The 20735-nt window shown below is 41.8% G+C and overlaps 1 protein-coding gene across 1 annotated transcript in view; it reads left to right on the top strand.

Annotated features, from left to right (window-relative positions):
- The first annotated feature begins 4398 nt into the window (after positions 1 to 4398).
- Positions 4399 to 20735, top strand: part of LGR4 (leucine rich repeat containing G protein-coupled receptor 4) — a 104752-nt gene continuing 88415 nt past the window's right edge. Inside the window, exon 1 of the mRNA XM_055423749.2 lies at positions 4399 to 5101. Within this exon, the coding sequence (XP_055279724.2) occupies positions 4917 to 5101 (185 nt within the window). The 5' untranslated portion in view covers positions 4399 to 4916. The remainder of the gene's footprint in view (positions 5102 to 20735) is intronic.

Raw genomic sequence — 20735 nt, 5'->3', positions numbered from 1 at the left:
GCATTTACCTTGAGGACTCAGTTGTTACAGTAGGGACATATCAGTTGTCTGAGGGGTAGGGATTAGACCTGATATTCTTTTCTTATTTCCTGAATCTATTATGTTTTGAAGTGTTTATGTATATGTACATTTAAAACCCCATAAATATGTATGTATGTGTAGATACATAATTTTAATAACATAAACAGCTTCTAGGGCTTCCCTGGTGGCTCAGCGATAAAGAATCTGCCTGTACTGCAGGAGTTGTGGGTTGGACCCCTGAATCAGGAAGATCCCCCGGAGAAGGAAATGGCAACCCACTCCAGTATTCTTGCCGTCAGAACCCCACAGACAGAGGAGCCTGGCGGGCTCAGTTCATGGGGTTGCAAAGAGTCGGACACGACTTAGAGACTAAACAACAACAGCAGCGAAACAGCTTCTAACATCGGGTGGTGGGTTTGGCACGGATGCTTTCATAAAGTCAACAGCTATTATTCACCCATCATGTGATTGCATCAGGTCAATATTTGGGGTATCTTTTGAATGGGAGGTACGATAAACCCTAAGCATCCAGGACAACTTGTACACCATTCATTCTAGAAAGAGAGGCATGTTTAAGCTTGCAATGGACTCTTCAGGGCTCATTCTGCAATATAATCTTCACCATGAGCTCACCACGGAGACCAGAAGTTTAAAAGTGCTTAATGTCAACAAGAGGCAAGGAAAGATGGTTACATTTGAGGCGTGTCCTTCTGAATTTTACATAATCCTACAAATGGTTTTAAAAAATAATTAGATTTCAATAAAGGATTAGCACCTATAAAACAGGGTTGGGAAACTGTATGGCCCACGGGCCAGAACTAGTCCAACATGTGTTTTTGCCAAAAAAAAAAAAGTTTTATTGGAACACAGCCACATCTATTTGCTTACATATCATTTATGGTTGCTTTTGTGCTACAATGGCAGAGTTGAACAGTTATGACAGAGACCATGTGGTCCACAAGGCTCCAAATATTTACGATCTGGCCCTAAACTAGAAAAACAAATATAAGCAACTCAACAGAAAACAAACAGGCAGAGGAAACGAATAGGCAGTGTGTAGAAGAGCACACCAAATGCCCAATGAATACATGAGAAGATGCAGTTGGAATCAGTTGTAATTGAATTACAGTGAATCGGTTGTAAATGAATTACAATTACAATGCAGTTGTAATTGAAATTCAATTTAAATACTTTGATTTTATTCGGTGTGCATCAGATTCACAAATATTTAAGTCTTAAAACATTAGTATTGGTAGGAAGTAGAGTAATGAGGTTTCTTATTCTCTGCTGAAGGAAGGACAAGTAAGTACAATCACTTTGGAAAGCCATTTGACATCCAATAACGGTGAGTGTGTGAGTGTACCTAAGCTATGACCCAGCAATTCCACTCCTAGACACACACACGTATAGAAAGGAAAATACATTTTAGAGAATCTCTTGCATATATGAAAAAGGAGACTTGAACAAGAATATTCATGGTAGTATTGTTACAAAAAAAACAAAAATAAGTTTAAATAGAATGGACAAATAAATACTGAGTGTATTTTTAAATGGAATACTATGCAGTAATGAAAATGAATTAACAATAGCACATAGTTCATGAACTTGGACAAAGCTCACAGGCTGAAGAAAACAAGTTGCTGAAGAATACAGAATGATATTCTTTTTAGGGATGCACACATACAAAAACCATGAAAATATGCATGGGCATTAATGATAGAGTTTAGGCAAAGGGCTTACTTCCAGGGAAAGAAAGAAGAAAAGGAATATGGTTGGGGAGGAGTACAAAGGGAACTTCAACTACATTTGTAACTGTATTTCTTAAGCTGACTGCTGTGAACTTAGATTTTTGTTCTTTTGTAATTTGCAAGTATTTTATAAGAAGTGAAATTCTGTACATTTGAGGACTTTTAATTCAGTCGTTATAGCACTCCCAAAGAACCCTCACAATCTCTCAGTTTTCGTTTCTTTAATAGAGCAGCCTGCAGAAGCATACACTTGTATAGGTCTGTATTTGTAAGAATGGGTGAGAGGGTGAGTGGGACCAAAGTCCAGCTTGTCCCGAGTCAACACACCCTATACCCTTTGCCCAAAAGCCCCAAGATGAGCATCACCAGGAAGGGATGCCTCCTTTGTTGCTCCACTTCCTCTTATCGAGCTTGTGGATGCTACTTATTTACTCATCCATGGCATGAAAAGCTAGAAAGAAGAACCAGTCTGCAGGCAGAGTCTCTATTAAGTTTATCTATTGGTTCATCTAGATATCTTTCCAGGTCCTTAAGGTTATGGAAAAGCTGATCATTTTTCTCTAGTTATCTGGGATAGTATCTTAAAAATCAGGGTGTGTTTTTTTTCTCTCTTGGGGCAACTTATCCAAGAAGCGAAGAGTAATCGACCAGTTTGAAGCAAAGCATACATAATGTAGCAACTATACGGAACACTAAGACTGTAACATATCTCTCCTCTTTTTTTCCTCTACCCATGTCCTTTGTTCCTGATATTTTCTCTTCTTGGACAAGCTACAGATTTGAATCCTCCTTTCTTACCTTCTTCATCTCCTAGATAATAGAAATGTATTCTTCAATAAAATCTATATCTCTCCCTTTTCCAAATCTCTCCTTTCGCTTACGTTCCCAGGCCTAAGATCTTATTCCGTGAAAGCAAAGGATAAAGTTCCCGACTTGACATACATCAAAATGTTGATTTTAAGGCTTTAAAGCCTATTAAGATACTTTGCAGTTTTAATCAAGTTTTGCATGTGATTCTTATGCTTGCTAAAGTTTAAAGAAAGGAAACGAGTTATTTGGCCAAAATAAGATCAATCAGTATAACATATTATTGTCATAAAAAAAGGAGATAATGATATCTTGGCAAGAAAATTCTGTTGTAATGAAAGAGAAGTGTTAAAGGAATCAAAGAAACAAAATTAACAGTTTTCACTTGCTCCTGAGAGTTGCCAGCAAATAATGGAAGTGATTTAGACAATGGAATCCAGTTTAGAGAAGGCTCCAAGGGTACTATACAAGGAACCAGGAGCCCAGGAGCTGTTCTGTGATGATATTGGACAGAGCACAGTATCTGAAAACTTCTGATTTCTTATCCATAAAACCAGAGGATGGTCCATCTACCTTTAAATTCTCTTTCAAACCTACAACTATAGGAAACAGGTTGTTCCTAAAACTTAAATTCAAGGCATAACTGTATATATTTGACTGTCAAGCATGTCAGACAAGAATTTATTGTTATTCGTATGCCCAACTGGCATTATTTTAAAAGATAAACTCCTGAATGTAAAGATGATGGAAATTTTTCATTTAAACTTCTCAGGTCTGTGTCAAATTATTTCCAGTTTCTTTAATTTTACTTATATGACATGAGTAATCAATTTAATGACAGTGAAATTTTTAACTCTGCCTAATATTAAACTCTTAAAATATTTGTGGGAAATGTCTTCAAAATCAAGAAAAATAACTCAAAATCATAGTGGACAGCAGAAAGGAGGTGCCTACAAAGCAGTAGTTGGTACAAACAATAATAATAATGAGGGGTCTATTATGACACAAAAATCCAGGAGAGGAAGGAATGCTGATAATCACTTAACACCAAAGTTGCTGCTGACTTCTCCAGGGTAGTTACTAGCACTCAAACGTTGTGTTGTCTGGAAAAATTTTCCAGTGTTCAGGAACATCACTTCTGTTGACCCTAACAAGATTCCTGTGTTCCAGGATTTTGAAGTAGGTGAGAAAGCAGTCTGCGTTGGGGGTCACCAAAACTCTATATCGTGGGTGGCTAATTGCTAAGACTTAGCTACCCAGTGCATATGGAGATAGGTATAAAGATGTTAGGTGAAGGGAGAGGTTCGTGGGGGATACACTGTTTTAATTTTAGTATATAGGTGAAACTTAAATATTTATGCCAGATTAAGAGAAGCCTTTTCCCTCCTCTTTAAAATCTTTTTCCCATTTGCACAGCTCCCAGAGTCCTCACTATTTGGAGCAGCACAGAGTCATTTGAAACTTAACTGAATGCTGGAGGCAAGTTCTACTTTTCAGGTCGTCCAATTTAGGAGATCCAATTTCTGCAGAGGGAAGAAAACGAGTCGGGGAGGGAAAAACCAGATTCTACGTCTTCAGACCCTCTACCTTCGATCCACAACCTGCCACGCAAATCGAGCCAAGTCAGGGATTTCTGCCTAGAACTACCACCACCACCACCACCTTGTCACTCACGCCCGATACACACGCCCTTCTGGTCCACTCTCGGCCAATGGCGGCTCCCCTCCTCGCATAGTAATAAGCTACGGACCTCCCCCGGCCAATGGCGCTCCGGGAGACGGGTTAGTTTTGCATGTACCTAAGTGATTTGCATAACCCAGCGGCTGGGGGCTTGGGAACCCGAGCGTGCAACCCTAGAAGGGAAAAAGGACGGGAGGAGATCGAGCCGCGGCTGTGAGAAGAGCGAGAAAGAGCCCGGGTGTTTGTGCGAGAGCCGGGCGGGGGCTGGGGCGAGGGGCCGGCATGGCTGAAGTCTGCGCTCCGCAACCTTGAAGAGCGGCTGCGGCGGGAGGCCGGGGACCGGGAGGCGGGTGCGATGGCAGAGAGCGGCCGCCGCAGCTGCGCCCGGCCGGGCCGGCTGGCCTGAGCCGCGAGAGGACCTGGGGCTGCCTCTGCGCTTCCATGGAGCAGCGGGAAGGGCGAAACTCCGGAGCGCCGCGTCCCTGCGCTGCTGCCGCGTACTGTTGAAGGAGCCGAGCCCGCGTGACTGCCGAGAGAGGAGAGCCCCCGGCCCAACCCGCAGGCCTGCCGCCCGGGGCGCCGGGGGGCGTCGGAGGGCGGCGGAGGCGCGCCGAGCGAGCGGCGCCGCGGGAGAGGCCGGCGCGGGTGGCGGCCGCAGCAATGCCGGGCCCGCTGGGGTTGCTCTGCTTCCTCGCCCTGGGGCTGCGCGGCTCGGCCGAGCCCAGCGGCGCGGCGCCGCCTCTCTGCGCGGCGCCCTGTAGCTGCGACGGAGACCGTCGGGTGGACTGCTCCGGCAAGGGGCTGACGGCCGTGCCCGAGGGGCTCAGTGCTTTCACCCAACTGCTGTGAGTGCGGGCTGCGGGGGCGCCGGGGGTGGGGGTGCCGGGGGGCGGAGCCAGTGGCCGATCCCATCGCACACCCACCCCCCCCGCAATGTGCCGAGGAGGGTGGGGGGTGGCGCCGGCACCTCCTGGGCATTCACTCCAGCGCCACAGGCTTCCCAAGCTTTGCCAATCCGGGTCCGAGAACCGTGTGGCTCTTTTTCGCAGACTTTAAGGGCACGATCACCAGCTCCCCCCACACCCCCTAACTCTCAAGTGCATCTGGGGCTGAGGAGGAAAGAGGAATCTGGAAACGCTTGCCCTTGGCAACCTTTTCACGCGACTTTCTCTTCTCACCCGGGCCCCCTGCTCAGCTGGCAAGAGCTTTGCAGGCGTTAGGGGTGAGGGCGCCTCGAACTTGGCCCGAGTCTGAGACCGAGGCGGCTCTCGTGGGGAAGCACCTGGAGCCTCACCGGTTCCAGCATGTGGGGAGAAGAAACACCTGCACAGTAGTCAGGGCCAGTGGCCTTCCTGTTTGGCCCTGTCCGGGGAGAGCAACCTGGCACCTGGGTTCGCTTGCACTCCGGACTCATCAGCCAGCGCCCGGGGTTCTGGAGCGCGCGGGGAAGCCAGGCCAGAACAAGGGAGAAGAAGGGCAAATTGCAGGTTTCTCTGGGTATATTAGTCTTCTTACCCCAAAAGGCCTTTTAGAGAAGGAACGCTGACCTGAAGTACAGGATGTTGGAGGAAAATGAAAGTGCCAGAGCATAAGCTCTGCCCTTCTCGAAAGGTAGCCGTTTTCTGTTGTTGCTTAACCAGGAGAACTTTTCTTTTGAGCCTCCCCGAGATTGGGGAAGTCGCTCAAATGGTTCTGACTTCCACAGACCCTCTCCACAAATGGGGACAGTCTCTGCTTTTAGACATTCGCTTCAGAAAGGAAGAATTTGAAATAGGTGCTGGAGATGGCACTGGCAGATGACCCCCGGAGAGAAAGGATAATTGAGTGCCGGGCTTGGTGTAGGCTCCTGTTCTTCCTTGTTGTGTTGTGTGGCCAGGTTAAATCAAGGGCAGTGAAAGAACTGTTTGAGAGAGAAAGGGGTTCTGAAAGGCCTTGGGTAAAGGGATTTCCTTTTACCTTATAGCTCCTGAGGGGGATCTCTTAGACCTAGACAGTTGGAAAGAAAGAGCAGACCCCATGGAGAATCCTCTATTCAGGCCAGAATATTGCTGCCTCCAGGTGGGTGGCCGGATCTGTTCTGCTTGCCCTCTGCCAATGGGTGGTTTTTTTTTTTTTTTTTTTTGAGTATTGTGGCCAGTTGCCTTGGAACCTGTCTCATTCTTTGGCCACCACCACCCCCTTCTCTTTTTTTATCCCCCTCCTTTCAGGTTGAAGTTACACATTTGAAGTCATTTTCCTTCAATAAGGTGAAATTTAACTTTTCAGTGAAAAATGTTAACTTTGCTGTGAGGAGCATTTTGCCTACAAAAGATACATTATGTGGAAAAGTTTGGGTGGGAGTGGGAGACAGAAGGAAAGAAGACTAGGTGGAGGGGATGGGACTATCTTTTCCCCCCAAGACCTCTTTAAACTTTTAGGGAATTCATTGCAGAAGAGGTGCCTTTCTCTGAAACTTCTTTCAAGCCCCAGAGAGAAAAGCATAATTTTACTGTTTTGACCAGTTGAAAAGACCTTGTTGAGCAGATTCCTTGAGTTTTAATGACTAGACTTGCCTGCTCTGTAAGGAAAAGGGCTGTTTTACATTATTACCTAAAAAGCACAAAGAAATATCACATCTTAATGAGAGTGCACTCCTTGCTATAGAACATCAGACGTCTTTCTTTAGAATTCACCAAAAGTAGTGAAATGTTCTGTTTTTGACTTTGAGCCTTACACAAGTGACTGTGGATGGCTTGGGAAACATGAAGATAATTGGCACCAGTCCAGATCAGGTTGTCTAAACTAGCATCGTCGTAGCACTTTCTGAGCTGTGGTAGTGGGCACTTGTGTTACATTTTCTTCTTCACTTTGTGACCTGTGGAGTAGTTACACACCTGACAACGCCTTATTTCACTTGAATACTCTCCATTTCACCCTTAAAAGTATATGTTATATGACCAGTGCATGTAAAGGGCGTCGCAAGGGCAGTATATTTGCATTTTGGAAAATCAGTGACCTCAAAAGCCACATTGGGGAGGGGCAGGTGCTATGATCTGCCCATTCAACAATTGATCTTACAAGACATCTTGGAATCACCCGTGGTCTGTTTGCAAGTACTTCTGATTTGCTGTCCCATCACAGCTTTGGTGAGCCTAAGCTACACACCAAGGGACTAGATCAAGGGTCCTCAAACTTCGATTGACCGATTTTCTAATTTCTGGAGCATGGGCACCAAGGCCTATTTAGTTATCCATAAAATGGTAATCACAAACATAGACAAAACAATGAGACTATAATTTTAAATCAGTTCTTGTATTTTCTTGTCATTCCTCAATGGTGTCTTACCTTCACCTCGCTCTGGGGTGTATACATCCCATGTTGGAGACTCTTGGTCGACAGAGCAGGGATTTTATTTTATTCAACTTGGAGTGCACAGAGCCTGGTACACAGGAAGCACTTTCAAAATGTTGCAGTGAATAAATAAGGACTTCAGGGCACACCAAGGGGCAGAATTGGGGATTGGAATTCAGCCCTCATTCCCACGCAGGATTGCCAAACTCTGCATTCTCAGCATTTAGCCTTTTGTCCAGATCTGAGAAGGCCCCAGAGTGAGAAGGCTACCTGCTTCTTCTCCTTTAGGCTCGTTTAAACTTGTTCAGTCTAACAGTGTCTGTTTCCTGCCGAAAGCTGCTTTATCCAAGTCTAGGGGCAAAGTCAGATGTAATCCTCAGTATTGTTGATGAGATTCTTGTGTTTACAGCATCGGCTGCACCTGTAGTGATTATTTATATTTCGCAGCAGCAGTTCCCCATCCTGTGTCACAGTGCAATGGCTTGTCACACTTCACCCTGAGATGTTTGAAAGGAAGTGCTCTGACTAGTATTAAAATTCCAACGTGTATTTTAATCAAAAAGATTCAAGGTTATTCCTCTATTAGATCTAATAAGGGCCGTCTTAATCACCTGTGTTCCAAGACTGTTGATGGGGAGATAAAGAGATGAAGTCACAGTGGAGGTGGGGAAGGAATTGTGAATGTATGTTCTCTGGTTTGTGTGGCCACACAATTTGAGACGCAAATTTCCACATCCTAGGTTATATCTGGTGCGTAGTTTTAGGATTATAAAGCCTGTTTCTGTGGTTCTGTGGAGAGGGTAGTAGGTTTGAGCCCCTGACCCTAGTAATTCTTACCATACTACTCAGTAATTGAGTGGCCTTGGGCAAGTCATTCTACCTTTTTTTTTTCGGGAGGCGGGTGACAGTTTTTCATTTGAAAAATGAAGTCATTGGATTCACTAGGTCCTATTTAGGCTGCTTGTAGCTTCCAGATGTTCTATGATTTTTATAATCCTTTCACAATTTTAGGATGGCAAGGTGACTATAGCCTTCTGCTGCTTTCATGAAAAGATCCCAGAAGGATCTGAATATCCTTCTAGTTGAAGTTGCACAAGCCTATTTATTGCCACTCACTCTGAGGAAGAGTTCTTTGTGTTTAGAAGTGTGTGTTAGGAAATTTGCCATGGAGACTTGTTACAGAATGCCTGACTAGCTAAGGCGCTTTGCTGGGGTAGAATAGCCCCGCTTGTTTCCTGTCGGTATGGCTTCACACTTGGAAAATAAAATCACTCTGTTTCAGTAATTTGGATACTGTACAAAAAGTTACTCAACGTCCTCACTTCCATGTAATTAGTCATAATCTCTCCAGCCTTCACAGAGTGCGTACCCTGTACAGAGGCAGGTTAGCAAGCTTTCTATATAAAATTGATGGTTACCTGAGGGGCTTTGAAGGGTTTTAAAAAATAATCTGTTGTTTTTTCTTCTTTGGGAAGCATCATCTCAAATTCTTCCCTAAGGTGTACTTTTCTCATGATACCAAGCACCTTTCTTTTAATAGTATTATTTGAAAGTATTTTCTTATGTTTCCTCTAATGTTAGTTGTATTCCCAGGCAGGTCAGTAATCAGTGGCTAAATGTTTATGCCTTTTTTGATGGTCAGGCCTTGATATTTTGATGTCTGAATTACTGTCTGTAAATTTCATTGTTAGCTTACTTTCTGTGGTCTGTCTTTCTAGAGAAGTATTTGTGTTATGTACCAAGGAACTTTGTTCTAAACAAGAGCAATATATGAACATCTTTAAGTACAGGTCCTTCATTTCACAAACTAGTGAACTGCTGGATTTTCTTTAAATTCAAGAGGAAAGAGCATTCTGCTGGGAATACGGAGAGCTGGTTTCCAGATCTGTCAATAAATCACACAGGTGACCTTGAGTGGTGACATACTTAACCCTTCAGGGCCTTGGTTTCTTCACCTGAGAATAAGGAAGTAAAAAACTCCTACTGCCAAGAGTTTTCTATCTATTTGATTTGATTTTTCCCAATAAATAAGTTTGTCTGATCCTCTCTCTTGTGTTAAGAGTAGTGTAGGTGTCTCAATCTTGAAATTTCTCCCCCACCTAGAACACTTCTCCAATTGTCCAACTCTACTGAAATGTATCCATTGACTGGGAAACCACTGCCTCACAAGGCAACAATGTGCTGGGTGTGGTCTGAGTTGTACCCAGGATTTAAACCAGTGACTCTCCTGAGGCTCCTGAAGGCTTGTGGTAACCACTAATATTTTATGATTCTCAGTCCAACTCAATGCTAATGACAGTTATGGTATCACAAGCATTTAATGTCCAGGCACTTGGCTCTTACCATTAGAGTCGTAAGGTAACATTTGACAACTTAATCTCTTAGGGAAGATCAAAGTTCTGTACTCGTAGGTGGATCCAGGCAAGTTTGGGCATTTTCTTGGCCTTTGTCAGGTTATCTCTCAAATTCTTATTTTAGTCATCTTTATAGTAGAAAGCACTGACAGACAGCCTGCGAGTTTGGATTTCGGTCTTTGGTCTCCTTGGTTGTGCTTATTTATCCTTTTATTCCCATTTTTTCTTATCAAGAGATAATGGATATTGGTGACTAATGGCTCTCACTGCTTTCAGTCTCTCTGAATCTGTGTAGATTATCTAGTAAGTAAAGTTGTAAGACTCTTTTAGTGACTCTTTGAAATTTTTCCAAAACTGTTTCTCACTTTTTCTCTTTTTTAAAAAAAGATTATTTCCATAAAAGCACAGTATGTATCAGTACACCTGGGTTAAAAGTTAAACCCTCCCCAATGTGCCTTTAACTCTGAAAAATGTAGCTAATGTAACTTGATAAGACAGTTTTTCTTTTCATTTTTTTTAAACTAGAGATCAAGGTTTTGACTTTAGAAAGGTATTATCTAGCTTGCTCTTTAATTGCCTCTTGCAGCCTTCAAGTTTTCGGCAATGCAAAAAGCTTGTTTTCCTATATAGACAAGGGTATGGCTAATTTTTTCCCTTTTTTCCCCCAGTTTTGTTCAGTGAAGTGTAGTTTTTTGAAAGATTCATTGAGGATACTAAAATACTATAGCTTTAAAGTCTGTCAGTGAAGAAAAACCAGTTAAGGCATTTCACAAATCAGTACTCTTACACAATAACTAATTTGTTTGCCTTTTGAGATATTTCTTTTGTGTTTCAACACTTGATGGGCAGACAGCAGGCCAGGTATCCATTCTATTGTCTAAAATTGAATGAATTCAAAACTGAGTTTAGAAATGATTTTCTAGTTCATATACATTTAGTAACATCTCAACTTTCTAAAGACTTGAGCAAGTTACTACTCAAATACCCCCCTTTAAATGGCAAGATGTGGTTATCTTGTAGTGTACTCTGAAATCACCCACCCATAGACAAATATTTGTTATTAAACTTTGTATATGGCTGGGACTTTTTAGCAAATGTATAGAAGTATTGTGTGTCGTGTACAGGCAGTTAAAACTCTGAATGGGTGGTTGTTTTTAGTCTCTAAAGCATGCTTTGATACCGTTACATATTTTACTAGTTAAAAGAGCATGCTAGCCTAGTTCCTCCCCCGCTGCAGTAAGATTTGTCATTTGGCATCTCTTATTTTAAATGCAAATGATTGGGGTTCAGGAACGCCCACCTAAGAGTATAGGTTTCAAAAACGAACATTTGAAAAATATATTTTGATAGTTCTTCTAGCTTTACTGTATTGAAAGATCTTGTGAGAAAAACATTGGACCACCCCTCTTGGCAGCATGTTGGCCCATTAAGAATATAAGAATATCCTTGTAAGGAAATGTAAACCATGGATATTTTGGGAGGCAGCTGGACCAAGACTGGATATACGTTTAGATCCCAGTCTGGTCTGCTGTCTGTGCTGGTGAGAAAGCATGTAGTGGGAAAGCATATTTAATCTGTTATGGGATATTTAATGATACTTTACCCTTTGTATTTCATTTGTATTTAAGTATTCTGAATCAAGATAAGTAAAAAGTTGAGTAATCCCCTTGAGTTAGCTCCCTTCCACCCTTTATTTTTATCGTAGGAGAATATAGCTTTTTTTAAAACAAAGTTTTAAATATAAAATTGACCGTTAAAAGAATGGAAATGCACACTGACAGCAGAATACTTTTATTCTTTGAATCAGATTTCAGAGCCTGGGATCCAGAAAAATCATAAGTTGGATTCTCCCTGTTCCTGTGTATTTTTAAAGTTTTCAGTGGGGAAATTTTCCTTCCCAGGGTAGAGCAACATAACTTTGGCAAGGAGGTGGTGTCTTTCTCTTGGTACTATAGGAAGCATGACTGAGGAATGGGCCCACGATTGGTTGGGACCCCACTTATCCATTCCCTCCAGGGTCTGAGTGCCCACATGGAGCTCTCAGTACAAGCCACAGAGTCACTGAGTACAAGTGGTGACATGTGATTGCCCTAAAGAGCTTGACTGGAGCTGTTTTCCTAGTGAGGTAGACAGTTGGCCATTAGAAGTTTCACTGTTATTCATGCCTTTTGTTTGGAAGTGCAAGGTAGGAGGTGTGCTTCCAAGTTGGCAGTCTTCTCTCTGAAACAGTGGGGACTGGGCTCTGATGTTGATTAACTTCTGGCTTTACCTATTTACCTACCAGGTAAGCTTCATGCTAAAAGGCCCTCAGAGAAAGTACATAAATGATATGGATACTATGAGAAGGGCTTGGCAGACTAGATTTTTCTCAGGAGAGAGGAGACCTTCTTTTCAGGCTCTCCTTATCTCATATCAAGCATGTACAGAATTCTACAATTTGATCAGAGTTAAGAAAGGAATATTCACTGCATTTTAACATTTAGTATCATGTTTTAAAGCTTGATTTCCTTGGTGGCTCAGATGGTAAAGAATCTGCCTGCAAGGCAGGAGACCAAGGTTCAAACCCTGGGTTGGGAAGATCCCCCGGAGAAGGAAATGGCAACCCACTCCAGTATTCTTGCCTGGAGAATCCCATGGACAGGGGAGCCTGGTGAGCTACAGCCCATGGGGTCTTCAAGAGTTGGTCATGACTTAGTGACTAGCGCTTTCACTTTTTATACAAATATTACATGTGGATATACTAACTGGTACTTACCAGTTTATCATAATCCCACTTCTCATCTGTTCAGTGCTACTGCTAGTTCATCTCGTTTGATTAGGGGGGTGTGTTTTCAAATCTTAATGTTTTCTTATCTTTGTAACAAAGAAAAACTTTTCCGGTTGGCCTTCTGTTTTCCCCCAGGTCGTTCTGAATCCGTGGTCTCATAATCCAGCTTTTTATGTCACTGTCTACTCTTCAGTGTTCTTTTTATGGACCTGTTTTTATTAACAAGACTTCAGAAATAGTTTTATTTTTGAGAGTGTGGTTTCCAGGAATCAAGACCTCTGAGATCCTCAATCTGCACACTTGGGGAGATCACTTTTTTTTTTTTAAATTTTAAAAATTTTATTTATTTATTTTTGGCTGCACTGAGTCTTAGTTGCTGTGTGGGCTGTCTCCATTTGCAGCAAGTGGGGGCAACTCTTGGCTTCTCTTGTTGCAGAGCACAGGCTCTAGGCATGCATGCTCAGTAGTTGTGGAGCACAGGCTTAGCTGCTCTGCAGCATGTGGGCTCTTCCTAGGGATCAATGTCCCCTGCATTGGCAGGCAGATTCTTTACCACTGGAAGCTTCCCTGACCAGGGAAGTCCTGGGGATATCACTTAATCCCTTGGGATGTCGACTTTTCCATCTGCAAAAGGAGTTCACTTGACTACAAGGTCATACGTAAGAAATTTCAGCATGACCTGTTTGAGTGACCACCAGAGAGCCCCTTGCAAGGAGGTCCAATCAGTCCATCCTAAAGGAAATCAGTCCTGAATATTCATTGGAAGTAGTGATGCTGAAGCTGAAACTCCAATACTTTGGCCACCTGATGTGAAGAACTAACTCATTTGAAAAGACCCTGATGTTGGGAAAGATTGAAGGCAGGAGGAGAAGGGGATGACAGAGGATGAGATGGTTGGATGGCATCACCGACTCGATGGACATGAGTTTGAGTAAATTCCGGGAGTTGGTGATGGATAGGGAGGCCTGGCGTGCTGCAGTCCATGGCGTTGCAAAGAGCTGGACATGACTGAGCGACTGAACTGAACTGAACTGAAGGACCCATTACATTATGTTGTCATTTCTTTGGGGAGTGACTAAGCAATTGTCTATGTGTATTATCCCTTTAAGTCATTTAGATTTAGAATTCTAAACTCTGTTTCTCTGGTTCTTTGAATGTATATCGGGTTCATAGCCTGTTGGAGACTTCACAGTGAGCCCTCATACTAATGGGAAAATGTCTTCTTGGCTGGCAGACTTTTCATTCAGAAAACTGTAAAGATCCTGGTGGAGAAAGAACAGCGCATATGTTTTTATCAAGATCCCTTATTGGAGGTGGTGCTGCTCCCTTTGCAACAAGAAAGCCTAATGGTTGGGGGTTACAGTTTCTCTAGAGGAGAGAGCTCAGGGAAAATCATGCTTTCTTGCCTTAGTCTCAGGTTGGCTGTTGCTTCCCTGAGATGGCTGGTCAAGGCAAAGGATGCTCTCCTAATAGGGGGACACCTTGTTTCTCCCCATAGCAAATGGGCAGGTAACCTGAGACAGTGTCAGGGTGACCTTTATTTATTTTTTAAATTTAATTAGTTAATTATTTTTTGGCTGTGCAGAGTCTTCGTTGCTGCAGGAGGGAGGCTTTTCTCCAGTGGGGGCTGCCTGCGTTGCGGTGTGGGTTTCCCATTGCAGTGGCTTCTTGTGTTGCAGAGCGTGGATTCAGTAGTTAAGTAGTGGCTTAGTTGCTCCACAGCATGTGGAATCTTCCCGGACCAGGGATCCAACCCGTGTCTCCTGTACTGGTAGGTGGATTCTTAACCATTTGACCACCAGGGGAGAAGATGTAATCTCTAGACACTAATTTTCTACTTCCAGACTTTGGAACACTAAGGATTTTAATGCAGTAATGCTTAACTTTTTAAGAAACCTCATGCCAGTGAGTGCCCAGCAGTTTCTCATCACTTTCCATATTGGGGATGGATAAGATTTGTTCAGGTTTGACAATTTAGCTGGATTCTTGTCTCTTCATATCACTTTGTAACAATATGCAGATTATAAGATTACTTTCTCTTTTAAGTACTTTGATATTTTACTTGTTATTGGATACCTGTGTGTGTGTGTTGTTTTTTTTTTTTTAATGTTTGAGACCAATGGTTGTGTTTTATGGATAAAGAAAAGCTTATTATCCTTGAGGTAATTTTAGAACTAAAATCCCTTCTTTAAAATCTTTCACACATTGCTCAAAAGTTATATGACATTCTTGGTAAGCACATTTAAATCTTTCTCAGAAACCTTAAAAACTTTTCTGGGTTTCAGTTTAGCTCTGATTTGAAAATGAATTGTAAAGCCAGAGCAGCAGCTAACACATGCAAAAGTGCTAACAACCTATTTAGATTGGCTGAGTGTTTCAAATACAGTTGTGCATTTTCTACCCCAGTCTCTTTCTCTAAAAAAAAAAAAATGTTTGAGATGTTTTTCCCATTACCATCTTGACATCTGCCTGGTTACACATGAATAGCTTGACCCAGTCCCTCAGCAGGGAGACTACCATGGCCTTGCTTTCAATAGCCATGTCACTGACAAAGAAAACATATGGAATATTTCATCCCTGCCCTTTGCAAACAGTCTGGGGCTGTGAGGGCATGCAGCAGAAGGCTTCATCCTTCATGGTAAGTTGGCAAGTTGTGTGCTAACCACAGGCTTTGCTGTTAGCAATCAGACTGTGTTTTCCAAAGCCCCATTACATTCTGTGGAAAGGAAATCTCATGTTTTGGATAAATCAGTGTCTAATATTAGTTTGAATTAAGTTTATATGACCAGGTTCCATAGTAGAGTTTTCTACTAGATCAGTTTTTTCACCAAAGGGAATTTGTGTGTGTGTTCGGAATGTTTCAAGGCTGTTCTCCCAGGTTTGATATGTGGTGTCCGTTTGATGGATAGAACAATAGAACATGCCTTGAGGACTGTCTGCCTTGATGTTTATCTTCTTGTCAATCTGCAGAAGGAGGTCCATTGATCACTCTTCTGCTAGCCAAGGCCCACCGCATTGACCTTTAAGGTTTCTGTTGCATAGCACCAGCTTCTACTGGGGACTTGGTTTCAGTTCAGCGCGCATTAACGGCTTTGCTCTGTGGCATCTGAAGTCACAGTGTGGAGGCTTGTCGGCAGGTGTAGCAGGAGAGGGCCAAGAATGTGGAAAAGAGGGGTAAATCAGCTGCTGTCTTTCGCAGGTCTTCTTCTGCATTAAAAGAATTTGCCCTTGGCACTACCCTGGCTGATGTGGCATTGCAGAAGCGGGGTGGAAAAAAGCAACACCCTATGACACTGAAGATAAGAAGATTCATGACTTTGGCGGAGGAAATAACGATATACATTTCGTCAGGGTCCTTTCCAGCCCTTAAGTTACCCGAGCTTGAATTTCTAGTTCTATTGTTTCTTAGATGTGCTGGCTGGTTTTGTCAAGAGTGGATGACAGCTTGAAAAGGAAGTGAGTTTTATCCTTGATAGAGGCAAATATTTAAATGTATACATCTCATCTAGAAGGTATTTCCTTTTTTAAAAATTTTTTTGTTTTTGTATTAAAGTATAGCCAATTAACAATGTTGTGATAGTTTCATGTGGACAGCAAAGGGATTCAGCTATGTAGAAGATCAGAGAAGGCAATGGCAAGCCACTCCAGTACTCTTGCCTAGAAAATCCCATGGATGGAGGAGCCTGGTAGGCTGCAGTCCATGGGGTCGCTAAGGGTCGGACACGACTGAGCGACTTCACTTTCACTTTTCACTTTCACATATTGGAGAAGGAAATGGCAACCTACTCCGGTGTTCTTGCCTGGAGAATCCCAGGGAAGGGGGAGCCTGGTGGGCTTCCGTCTGTGGGGTCACACACAGTCGGACACGACTGAAGTGACTTAGCAGCAGCAGCAGCAGCATGTAGAAGATATTTCTGATGGTTCTTGCTCTCATTACTGAACATTTGCTGTAAATCAACATGCTAATAGACATTGCTGCCTCTCACATTTTCTTATATTAATTCCTTTTGTAGTTCTTGATTATAATAGATTTCCTTTAAATTTGGAAAGTTACATTTTAAAAGTTCTTGGGAGTTTATATTTTAAAAAGTTTTGGTTTTCCAATTATTCATGAATGAGTCTATTTGAGGTTCCCCTAACTTTCTGTTAGTGACTCTGTATGTTTATTCTAAAATAACTGGTGTAATCGCCAATGTTCCGTTTTCCTTCTTTGACTGCTTAACTGATTTTCATAACTATGAATTCATAGGGAAAACTCCCCTAAACCTCTCAATCTTAAAAGCTCACCCTTTCTAGTATACAGGAATATAACCACCAACACTGTTCAGATCTAGAACATTCCCATCACTCAGCCTGTGCCCTTGGTAGTCAACCTCTCTCCCCACTTCTGGTCCCTGGCAACTGATGATCTCTTCTGTCTTGAGTCATGTATTATTTTGCATTTACCAGAACGTCACATAAATGGAAAGTAACAGATGATAGTCTTTTGCCTGGCTTTTTTGACTTATCATAATGCGTTTGAGATTCTATCATGTTGTTACCGTCTTGTTGCGTTTCTATATGTAATATTCCTTTTTATTGTCAAGGAGTATTCATTATATTTAGTAGAATAGTGTGTTAGTCACTCAGTCATGTCTGACTGTTTGCACCTCCATGGACTGTAGCCTGCCAGGCTCCTTTGTCCATGGAATTCTTCAAGCAAGAATACTGGAGTGAGTTGCCATTTTCTTCTCAAGGGGACCTTCCTGACCCAGGGATTGAACCTGTGTCTCCTGCATTGCAGGCAGATTCTTTATCACCTGAGCCACCACAGCTTCCCTGGTATTCCATTATATGGATATACCAAAATTCTTTTATCAATTCCACAGTTGAGGGACATCTGCTGTTTGTCCAGTTCTTGGCAGTAATGGGAATAAAGCCATTATGAATATTCATATAGAGGTTTTGTATGAACATGTAGAGGTTTTTATTTCACTTGTATACATACCTAGAAGTGAGCTCCTGGGGCGTATGGTAAGTATATGTTAATAAAAAAACGTTGGCCTAGATTTTAATGTCTTAGAGGTTTGATAGCCCTAATTATTTATAGCCTCAATATATTGTTAACATGGTATGTATGTGGCATTTGCAGAAGTCACTAAAGATTGGTTATGTTTAAATGTCTGTGCTTTTACCAGAGTAGAATTCTTAGGCTTCTTTTTGATATCTGTCAGTTAACTATGATACCCCAACGATTCGTGTGGAAATTAGACCAAAGTGGAGCATTTTGCTGACAGTGAAAAGACTGCATTATTACTGCATTTGTGTTTGGAAAGTCTGATTCAAAAAAATGGAAATTTGGTAAGGAATTGCTAGGCCTTCTTGTGTATTTGGCATGTTACACGTGGCATGGTTCCCATTTTATGGCTGAGCAAACGAAGTTGGAAAGGGTTAGGTAACTTGTGCTGACATCCCAGTTAGTGGGTGGTAGTTGGTGTTTGGTATTTACTTGTCCATCCTGTAGTTAACTTGGAGAGTTCACAGTTTCAGAAAAGGGAAAGGTTAAAATTTAAAAGAAATGGTGAGAAGCTACAGATTATTACGGGGGGGAAAAACAGAATTGAAAATTAAGCATCCTCAAAAAGCGTACACATGTACATACATGCAGTAGGAGACTATCACTTGATTTAGGAGTAACTTATGTTCAGAAATCAATTCAGGATTTCCCTGGCAGTCCAGTGGTTAAGATTCCATACTTCCACTGCAGTGGGCATGGGTTTGATCCCTGGTCAGGAAACTAAGATCCTGTATGCCGTGCAGCTTTGCCGAAAAAAAAAAAAAAAATCAATTTACCAGGTAAAATTATGTTTTATTCATAGCAGAATTAAAAAAAAAAGTCTCTCTCACTTGGTCTCCTTGCTTTCTGTACATCTTTGTTTAAAAGCTTTCACATCATTTTCTATGTTAATAGTGTTTTTCCATGTCAGGAAAGTAAATATTAGTTGTGTGTCTTTTGGCTTGGTCTTTTTTTTGTGGAATTCCCTCGAATGGTATATGAGGATCAGATCCGTTAGCATACTCACTTTTTGGTTTCTTAAGGAGAAACAAATTTCTGAATGTGCTTTTTAAAACCAAAACCTTGAAGTAAATTAGAAAGCAAAGTGTGCAGTATGATGGTTTCCATATAGCTGCCCCCTTTCACTCACTGGAATTTCCTGCCTCTCCTGTTGAAGATGTTTTTATAGAGAAGTCAGCATAAAAGTGAATCACCCATGAGCCTTTTTTCCCCCCCTCAAGGCATTTCATGTAGTCAACTTGGTATTAATTTAGCTGGTACTCTTCAGTTGACTTGAACACCGTGTTTTTGGATTGTGAGCTGATGTTTATTAAGCTGTTAATATTTTACAGACTGAATGGGTTCCTGTTTGACTCTGTGTTCTCTTTCCTTTAACAGCAGGGCTGTTCACGACTGAATCTGTGACCACAGTTTTGATTTTGAATGTACCAGCCCCCAGCTTTGAGGGTCATTTACCTGGTAACACTGCAGGTGGTCTTCTTCTGGAAGCATTTTGCAATTTTATTTTGCTGAAGTTGCATTTTTTGTCATGAAGAGCTGCTTCATGGTCTGTCTTGCCATACAAATAAACCATTATCATCATCTTGTTGTGAAAATAAATGTCATTGAATACCAGGCATTGGGTGAAGCGCCTTTGCATGTATTATCCATTTAATACTCCTATCAGCCCTCTAAAGCACATGCTTTTATTTTCCATTTGATAGATGGAGAAACGCCCAGGGGTGGCGGGGGGGAGGTGAGGGTGCACAGGTAATAAATAAGGTTTTGTGGATGAGATGTTGGATCTTGCTTTTTCAGACCAGGATTATTTGGTTGAGTGGGTTATATGGGACAGTGTCCTTTAGTCCTCTTCTTAGAGGTAGGCATTTATCTTTGTATGGTGGATATCATGAACTACATCTTTTATAGACGAGGAGTTACTTCTGGAGAGATTAAATCTGTTTGTTCTCTGCTTGAAGTGTTCTCTGCTCCTTAGAATGTAGATTCAGACCCTTCTAAATCTTAAAGGTCTCTGGTGCGATGGTCCTAAAAATCCTGTGTGTTTTATGAGCCACTCAGCAAAGAGGCTGTATTTATATGTATTTATATGGCTCAGATAGTAAAGAATCCACCTACAGTGCAGGAGATGCAGGTTTGATCACTAGATTGGAAAGATCCCCTGGAGAAGGAAATGGGAACTCACTCCAGTATTCTTGCCTGGGAAATCTCATGGACAGGAAGCCTGGCAGGCTACAGTCCATGGGGTGGCAAAGAGTCAGACAGAACTGAGCCACTAACACTTTCACTTTCACACATATATATGTATATTTACATACACATACATATATTTACACATTTAAAGATCTTGTATCTATTTAGTATTTTTTCAGCATTTCAACTATATGAATCATAACCAAATTTTTGCTAATATTTTTCTCACCTTCCCTCCTTTCTTGAAAGTTCACTTTTTTTAAGAACTGGTAGAAGACAGTTGGTCTAGTTCACGTTCTCCATTTAACCTGGAAGAAATCCAGTTGCATTTAGTTGTATGACTTGTCCAGAACCGTTGGTGGCCTTCCAGTGTATGTTGACAAAAAAAATGAGAAGGAAGCATATTATCAGAGTAGATGGTCTTTTTTTTGATTATGTAAATCTTTAATATTTAATGAGACTTTGATTTGGGTTACCTGTGGCTTATGCTTGTTGGATGGTAAGATTTTCTCTGCTTCTCCCTTATTTATTGTCCAGTCTTTCAGGGTCCAGTACTTGATTAAAATTGTAGGTGAGGTGAGTAAAACAGTTTTGTGTAAATAATTTTATCAGTTCAAACTATTTTCTGAGAGCTGTTAATATTGGTATAATGGTTCATGAAATAAGCTCTAAAGTATTAATTACTTATTGGGATAATAAGTCATTGCTTTAAAAATTAATTTGTTCAGCATGTATTTCTTAAGTATTAAGAATTGTTCTTGGAGATGGAGACACAGATATTA

The sequence above is a fragment of the Moschus berezovskii genome, chromosome 14 (assembly GCF_049115385.1).
Source record: "Moschus berezovskii isolate FMDL1 chromosome 14, NW_MosBer_1.0, whole genome shotgun sequence".
In the NCBI taxonomy this organism is placed as follows: Eukaryota; Metazoa; Chordata; class Mammalia; order Artiodactyla; family Moschidae; genus Moschus; species Moschus berezovskii.
This window is presented reverse-complemented; position numbering and strand designations above follow the sequence as displayed.